Below are 9,190 nucleotides of genomic sequence, written 5' to 3'. Positions count from 1 at the left end.
GCCGGACAGGCCCCCGGCAGTGGCCTTGCAAGAATAGAGAGAAGTCCTAACTCAGAACCTCCTTCAAAACACCGCCGAGGCAGAAGATATCCCTCTAGATACACCAGCAGTCCCATCTAAAGCACCTCCCTTCCCAGACATCACAATAACCCAAGTCGAGAAGGCAGTCCTTCACGCGGGGAACACAACCCCAGGGGCAGACGAGTTACCAACCTGCATACTCAAAGTGGCATGGCCCTTGATAAAGGACAGAGTCCTCGCGCTGTACCGAGGATGCCTCCAGATAGGCTACCATCCCAAATGTTTCTAACTGATACGAATATGTCAACCGGAGGAGGTTCCTCCTTACTAATCAATGTTCAGCACCTTGTTCGTTTGCCTGTCTGTTTGATGCTTTACGCTGTTTATATGGCAGGGATATCTGTTTAATGCCTTATACTGTTTGTATGGCAAGGATATCTCCTGCATAAGCAAGAACCTTTTTTTTTGAAGCCTTGGAAAAGGTATAAATTGCCTATACAGATCATAGTTAGGAGATCAAGACCTTCAATGAAATTGTTTACTACGGATATTGATTACATAACCACCCCAATTATCCACAGTTATGAGCCCGGCATTGCTCTAGGGACTGGGATACAGAATTATTACCTCTTTTTGTCATATTAAAGATATCTGCAGCCCCGTACCGAGCTATACAGACAAGCTAGGAGGTGGTTGAACATTACCCAAAGGACACTGGCAACCCGGAGCCTACTCCTTTGAATATACAATGAGTTCTGCTGAGATCGGAATATCTTGACGACAAAAAAAATGGCGATCGCATATAATAAAGACAGCGCCACGAAGGTCTAAGCCATCCTAAGCTCATGGGATGATTGGCGCGCATAGTTTCAAGTCATTAAAGACCATGCAAATGAGTAAGAAGTATGGGAATATTTTGATCCTGATGCTGATAATAAAACAAGGCCTGAGCTGCTGACCAAACTGATAATTCTATCAGTAAATAAGGCCTTGGAAAATATATACTAATATTATTAAATAATATTGCAGGAATAGAAGGATATGTAAAATACAATCTAATTAATAAATAAAGCTATTTACAGCTTAGTAGCTCTACAGATAAGAGAGCTTATAGCAGATAAAGAAATATACAAAATGTTGTAAATACTAAAATAGTAATATACCCTAAGTAATTAAGAGGCAGATTTTGAAGCTTTGAAGAACTATAACAATGTCAGATCTTGATCAATTTGACAAGGAAAGATTTCTGCATGGCTCAACAAATTTGACAATGCTTACTTGGCAATTAAATACTGCAATCTCCTAGAAAGTAATAATAAGTATATGAAATAACAGTTTCTGGCAGCTATATTACTAGTTTCCTATTCCTTCACAGATAGACAGGCAGAGATGATGAACAACCTAATATATAAGAAGGAGAACTTCCATATACTCCTAGGACAATATCAGACTTACCTGGCCAATACTGAAGGCTTCAAGACAACAACTTCTGGAATAGTATTTGCAATGCTTCATGGCCAAAGCAAACCTAATAAAAATAGATACCAGAGCTTATATATATGTAGAAAGAATTATATATACAGCAGTTGCTGGTATATAATATACTTGAAATAACCAAAATAATAGAAACCTAACAAAGAGATTAAAAGCAAGATTAGCAAAGCCATTGCAAAAGATAATAAGGTTGGAAGAAAGATCAAAACCTTGATAGAAAATAATAAGCAATAAAATAAGGATGATGAGCAGAAAGAAAGCAACAAACCAGAGGAGTATTATGTTATAATACTTGTTTTTAGTATGGAAATTAGCAGCTTATTAAAGAATTACTTTATCCTAGACTCTGGAGCTTTAATATATGTTTGTAATAATATCTCAAGGTTTGAAAACTATGATCTATCAGCAACCAGAATTCTTTGTGCTGGTAATATAATAATAAGGATACAAGGTACTAGGAGCATCAAGATCTATCTAAATTATAGTAGAGAATCAGGAAATATTATTATTACCTTGACTAATATAGCCTATGTACTAGGTCTTTATACCAGCATTATTAGAGCTAGAAGACTTAAACAAGCTGGATATAGCTGGGATTTTGACAATAATATTATTAAGAAAGAAAATAATATTATCTTCAAGATCAGAGATTACCTATCAGGTCTCTGGGTTGTAGAGCAACAAAGCAATAATATATATACTTTTGCAACTATAGATAATTAATAATCAGGAAAACCACTACTTCTGAAAGGAAATATAGATATTTGGTATTAAAGGATGGCTCATACTTATATTAATACTCTGCAGTATTTTCCTGAAGCAGTTACAGGTATCAAGATCAATAATCTGGATGCAAACTATGATTCTAAGCAACTATATAAAGATTGCAAGTTGGCAAATACGCCTCAGTAAATCTCTTGGAGACTAATAATGACCGCTACTACTCTGCTAGAGTGAGTATACTTTGATCTTATTAAAATACAACCTGGTCTGAACAGGGATAAATAGATTACCTATTTCTATAATAAAGCCACAAGAATATATTTTGTCTTTACTGTTATGGGTCCTTTGCCTATACAAGGACCTTAGACCTTAGTGACTCGGCCAAGGCCTGCGCTGTCCTGAAGGCGGTGAGCCACCTACAAGACTTCCTTGCAACAACAATCCTTCTTTCTCATTTCTTCTTTAGCGATTCCTTCTTGTACGTACGGCACGTCTAGATAGGAAGATCCATCTAAATACGTCCCTTAACATTAGGAATCGCTCACCAATCTCAATAATAGTATGAGGAGACCTTTTACTATGACAATGGAAGAAGAAAGCATCGCATTGTTGCTACAGCAGCTCCAGGAGCTCTGTACAGAGATGCAGACTCAGAAACAACAGCTCCAAGAAGAGAATAACAGCTTACGGGCGGAACTACAGGCCGTACGGAACTCGCAACTGAGAAACCATCCACCAGTTACCACTACAGTTACATCCGCAACGCCCACCCCCTACGAACGAAGCTATCCCTGTCCTCGTCACCTGGATGTCGAACCCTTTACTGGAGAAGACCCTAAGGACTACCCTCCTTTCCAGATGAACCTTCGTACAAAGTTTACAATTGACGCCGCCTGCTACCCTACAGAGGAGGAACAAGTTTACTATGCCTACAGCTGCCTGAGAGGAAAAGCCAGCCAGTGTATACTACCATGGCTCTTGGCTTGCCAGAAATCTGAGACTCCTGTGCTATGGGCAGAATTCTCCGCGGTACTAGACAAGGCCTTTGGTGACCCTGACCAACAGAGAAAGGCTCTTGTATAAGTAAATACAATAAAGCAAGGGAAACATGACTTTGAAGAGTTCTTGAATAAATTTGACGAAGAACTTCTTAATACTGGAGGGATTAATTAGGATGATAACCAGAAGAAGGCCTTGTTGGACACAGTAATTAATGTTGAGTTGCTAAAAGCCATGGTTGGTATTAGGCAGGAGGATTCGTACAACAACTACTATAATTAACTGCGTAAAATCAACCACAACCTCCAGAGAGTAGCCAGGCTTATATAAAAAGGATCTTATACTGCTGTCTCTATACATGTTACTTATACAAGACCAGCAGGAGGCTCTGACTGGACTGGGACCCCTGATCAAATAGACTAGGAAGCCACCCATGCTTAAATTACAGCCCTACAAAAGGAAGTCGCAGCCCTCTGTACAAAAGGGACCAGGACCCCAAGAAAAGCTAGTCAGGCACCTGTAGAGGAGAAGCAAAAGAGGTTATCTAAGGGCAAATGCCTATACTACAGTAATCCTGACTACTTTATACAAGAGTGCCCTACAAAACCTATCAGGTGCCCTAGGCAGGTGGCCACAGTTCAGGAAGAACAAGACTAAATAGATGGCTACAGCAAGAGCAAGTCGGAAAACAAATAACCTCTGTACAAAGTCATATACAGAGGGGTTATACAGCTAGAGAAATACTACTTAATTGGCAAGATTTCAACAGCTTGTACATAAATACCCCCCCATTCTTGGTAGAGGTACTAGTCAACTATACCTATAATACTCATACAATGATAGATACAGGCTGCCTGACCTATGGGGTAATCAGTAACAAGTTTGTCAAGATATATTAAAATACCTATTATACCTATCTGCCTGAAACCTTTTAAGGGAGTGACTAGGAATATAGAGGAGATTAATAAGATTATACAGGTTCAGCTAGATATCAGGGCATATACAGAAAAAAGAGCCTACTTCTATGTAATACCTGATAACCTGGGCTATGACTTGATCTTAGGACTCCCCTGGCTGGAGTAATATGATGGAAGATTAGAGGCTAAGAGGGGCAGGCTGTACCTCTGTACTACTAGAGTCTGTCTATAGAGTACATATAAAGAGGCCCTTACTAAAGCTGAACATAGCACAGATATCTGCTGCAACTATAGGAGGATTTATACAAAGGAAAAGGTACTGTGGCTAAGATATTAAGATATTTATAGTCTTATTAGCAGATATACAGAAGGTACTGGCCCTAAAGAGACATATTGACCCCTGTACAAAGCTACTAAGGCAATACTGGAAATATCTAAGGCTCTTTGAACAAGACAAAGTAGAAGAACTACTACCATACCAGGGAGATAGGATTAATCACAAAATTAAGCTTATACAGGAAGAGAGTGGGAAGGATCCTGAAGTCCCCTGGGGCCCCCTTTATAACATAACCCAGGAAGAACTAATAGTCCTCCAGAAAATACTCTCTAAACTATTATAGAAAGGCTTTATCTGCATAAGCTATTCCCCAGCTATAGCCCCAGTACTCTTTATATAAAAACCAGGAGGAGGACTACAGTTCTGTATTAACTACTATACTCTAAATACTATTACCAAGAAGGACTGCTATCCATTGCCCCTGATCTATGAGACACTGAACCAAATTAGACAAGCCAGATGGTTTACTAAGCTGGATGTGTCTGCTGCCTTCTATAAGATCTGCATAGCTAAAGGCCAGGAATAGATGACTGCCTTCTATACAAGATACAGGCTCTTTAAATAGCTAGTTACCCCTTTTGGGTTGGCTAATGCACCAAGCACCTTCTAAAAATATATTAACTAGACCCTCCAGGAATATCTAGATGAATTCTGCTCAGCCTATATTAATAATATACTTGTCTATACTAATAGGGACCTCCGCCAGCACTGGAAGTATATATAAATAGTCTTGAAGAAACTGGAAGAAGCAGGCCTATATTTAGATATTAAGAAGTGCAAATTTGAGTATAAGGAGATAAAGTACTTGGGCTTTATAATACAGGCAGGGAAGGGAATCAAAATAGACCTAGAGAAGATGAAAGCAATAAAGGAATAGGAAACCCCTACTACTATAAAGGGCGTCCAAGGATTCCTGGGCTTTGCTAACTTCTACCAGGTTCATCCCTAACTTCTTAGGGATCATACGCCCACTGAACAACTTGACAAAGAAAGGGACACCCTTTTTATAGACTAAGGAGTACCAGGATAGCTTTAATCTGCTTAAGGAAAAATTTATTACTAGACCTGTCCTAGCAACCTTCAACCCTTCCTATTATATAGTAGTAGAGACTGACTCCTCAGGTTATAATATAGGAGGAGTTCTCTCTTAATATAATAAAAAAGGGGAATTGTACCCATATGCCTACTTCTCTAAAAGGAATTCTCCAGCTAAATATAACTATGAGATCTATGACAAGGAGCTACTTGTAATTATATAATGTCTTAAAGCCTGGGATGCTGAACTGTGCTCATGTAGAGAATTCCAAGTTATTACAGACCACAAAAACCTGGAGTACTTCTTCTCCCCAAGGAAGCTGACAGAATGACACATACAATAATGCCTTATTTCTCAGCCAGTTCAACTTCAAGCTAGTATATAGGAAAGGGTCAGCCAATCAGAGAGCTGATATACTTTCACAGAGAGACCAAGACATGCCTGATGATGAAGATGACAGGGTCAAGTCTTGTACAATGCAACTTTTTACAGAAAAATACTTGGGGAAGATGGTAGTTGCCACCCTCTAACTGGCTGAAGAGCAACCATGGGAGCTGTACAAAAAAAGTGATATATAGAAGGAGGTACTTAAACAGGATAAAAGATATAGTAAAGCAGTACTGTGCCTGAAAGATGGAGCAAGGAGATTTCCTCTATACCTATAATTGAAAGTCAGAATCTCAGAATGCCAGCTGGACGCCCAAGACCATATCCTCTTCCATGGGAGGAGGTAGGTGCCTGATAGTAAACAGCTCTGTATAAGTATAATTCAGGCTGCACATGACTCTATATTGACAGGACATCCTGGCCAAGAGCAAACATATTTACTGGTTAGCTGTGAATACTTCTGGCCTAACATGTCCCGGGATATCAGAAGATTCGTCCGGAACTGTGATATATGTAGGAGGACCAAGTCTTGGAGAGACCAGAGAAGGGGGCTATTAAAGCCCCTCCCTGTGCCTAATCATCCCTGGCAGGAGGTTTTAATAGATTTCATTACAGACCTACCAGAGAGCAAAGGTTGTACAAACATCATGGTTATCACAGACCAATTAACCAAAGGTGTGATACTAGAAGGAATGTCAGAAACTGACTCTGAGAGTATGGCCTGGGCACTCATACAAGTACTTATAAGCAAACACGGGATCCTGAAGGCTATTACCTCAGACAGGGGAAGCCAGTTTACAAGTAATACATGGGCCCGCATATGTACCCTGACAGGGATCAACCACCGGCTATCTACAGCCTATTATCCTCAGACTAATAGATCAACAGAGAGAATAAACAGTACAGTAGAAACCTACCTCTGCATGTATACCTGCTATGACCAGAAGGACTAGAACAGGCTACTTCTACTTGCAGAGCTAGCAATTAATCAGCCGTACATCAACAGCAACAGGGGTCAGCCCCTTCTATCTAAGCCATAGGTACAACCTCAGCCCATTTACCCCTACCCAGGAGGTAGAGCATCTAGCTGAAGAACCAACCAAGAGTCCTATCCAGAAAGGGGAAGCCATCGTACAGAAAGTTAAGGAAGCCCTAGACTGGGCTCAAGCCTCCATGGCCTATTCCCAACAGAATACAGAGAATCAGGCTAATAAACACAGGAGCCCGGCCACAAACTACCAAGTAGGAGATAAGGTCTGGCTAAGTCTGAAGAACATCCGTACGGACCGACCCAGTAAGAAACTTGACTGGAAGAACGCCAAGTATAAGGTTATAGGCCTGGTGGGCAGTCATGCTGTACCGCTGAATACGCCCCCAGGGATCCATCCAGTCTTCCATGTGGACCTGCTTCGGCTGGCTTCATCAGATCCACTTCCTTCCCAGAAGAATGATGATAGCCAGCCCCCTAGCATCATGGTGAACGGTGAGGAAGAATACATGGTAGAGAAAATCCTGGACGAACATCGCAGGAGATACGGGAGAGGTCACCGGCTGGAATACCTAGTGAAATAGTCAGGCTATGCTCAGCCAACCTGGGAAGCTGCCACAGCTTTGGAGGAAGTACAAGCTCTGGATGAGTGGCTGGATCATACAAAACAATATAGACTTCAGGACGGCTCACTAAACAGAGATGCATATATAAAGGCTAAAGCAACATGACCTACCCTGTGACCTGTACTTCCTACATAGAGGGAGGGGGGGGTACTGTTATGGGTCCTTTGCCTATACAAGGACCTTAGACCTTAGTGACTCGGCCAAGGCCTGCGCTGTCCTGAAGGCGGTGAGCCACCTACAAGACTTCCTTGCAACAACAATCCTTCTTTCTCATTTCTTCTTTAGCGATTCCTTCTTGTACGTACGGCACGTCTAGATAGGAAGATCCATCTAAATACGTCCCTTAACAGATATCTTCTTATTATAAAGGCAAGGCAGGTTCTAATAGGTGCCTGCTTACTGCAAGACCTTTGGCCCTGGATTATTGCTTTAGTTGCAAATATTGTCAACAGAACACCTATAAGAGCTATAGGATAGAAAATGCTATAGGAGATGCTTACAGGAAAAAAGCCAAATCTAGCCAATTTCTACCTGATTGGTTGCATATCTTATACACATCAGTAGTAAGAAAAAGGTGTAAAAATAGCTCTAAGAGCTTACCAAGATGTTCTAGTAGGCTATATAGCCTCTAATATATGGTTTATATAGAACCTGAAGAAGCAGCGAGTTGAGACAGTAAGAAATATCAAGTTTGATAAAACAAGGCTATACAATCTATCAGATCCTTTTGTGGAGGATGAGTTAAGTATTAGCTTACCTATACTACCAGTGGAGATATAGATATTACCTGGCAGGGCTAATAGGGAAGTAATTAATATAGATATTAAGCTCCCTGAATATATAATACCTAGTACAATACAAGCAGAATCTCCCAATAAGCAGAGCATTAGAAATAATGAAAAATTGACTGAGATAGGAGAAGCTGGTGTTGAGGAACCACAAAAGGAAGATACAGAGAAATATAGGTATTCTGCCAGAAAAACTATACTGTCTTTGCCTCTGCTATTACCTACACCTGATAGAACACTGAACTTAGGCAATTCTGGCTTGAATTAGATGCCAGGAGCCTTTATAGAAGCAGAAGAATAGTCAGAATCTGCAGAATAAGAAAGAGAGGACTTACTAAGCTGATATCTCCTTAAATTGCTCTAAGAAGATTAGAATCAGGCAAGCAGAGAGACTGCAAATCTCCCTAATACCTTAGAGGGTATAGATAATCTTGATTTACAAGCCTTATCAAGATCAGGGGGTAGGAGATTAGGAAGACAGTATCTGGACAGGCTTGATATAGCAAATATAATAGAAGGAAGATGGTAGACTTGTCCTTGAAAAGATTAAGCAGATTACCAGGCCTATACAGCCATCAAAACACTATTTATCAAAGAGCTAGAAAGGGTCAAATATATATTTACTATAGCACTAAATACTGCAGAAGAGAGCAAGAAATAATAGCATCGCAGCAAGCTTCCTAAACTACTGAAGAACTAGTTTGATTTACTATAGTATCTGCTGAAGAATAAATTTATAGCAGCAGCGCGCCTAGAAATTAGAGGATTAGAGATAAAAGAAGTATTTATACCTGGTTAACAAGAGGAGGCAGCAGGGAAGCAGATCCTGCTACTCAAATAGGTATTTATATACAAGTTTAATAAGGATAGTTAC

At 40.2% G+C, this 9,190-nt stretch overlaps 2 protein-coding genes across 2 annotated transcripts, besides 2 other annotated features; both read left to right on the top strand.

Annotated features, from left to right (window-relative positions):
* Positions 1–4,064: a sequence feature (contig 1.148 39..4102(1)).
* On the top strand, positions 2,446–3,321 carry ANIA_08296 (uncharacterized protein; the record flags this gene model as incomplete). Its single annotated transcript, XM_676473.1, has 3 exons — positions 2,446–2,468; positions 2,546–2,716; positions 2,799–3,321. 3 exons carry the CDS (start codon positions 2,446–2,448, stop codon positions 3,319–3,321), a joined length of 717 nt encoding a protein of 238 aa, XP_681565.1.
* Positions 4,065–9,190: a sequence feature (contig 1.147 1..5126(1)).
* On the top strand, positions 6,562–8,273 carry ANIA_08295 (uncharacterized protein; the record flags this gene model as incomplete). The annotated part of the gene is made up of 6 exons (XM_676472.1): positions 6,562–6,589; positions 6,927–7,397; positions 7,714–7,825; positions 8,001–8,091; positions 8,177–8,203; positions 8,250–8,273. 6 exons carry the CDS (start codon positions 6,562–6,564, stop codon positions 8,271–8,273), a joined length of 753 nt encoding a protein of 250 aa, XP_681564.1.

This window comes from Aspergillus nidulans, chromosome V, assembly GCF_000011425.1.
Source record: "Aspergillus nidulans FGSC A4 chromosome V".
Taxonomy (NCBI): Eukaryota; Fungi; Ascomycota; class Eurotiomycetes; order Eurotiales; family Aspergillaceae; genus Aspergillus; species Aspergillus nidulans.
The sequence above is the reverse complement of the archived record's forward strand: the minus strand, read 5'-3'. Positions and strand labels throughout refer to the sequence as shown.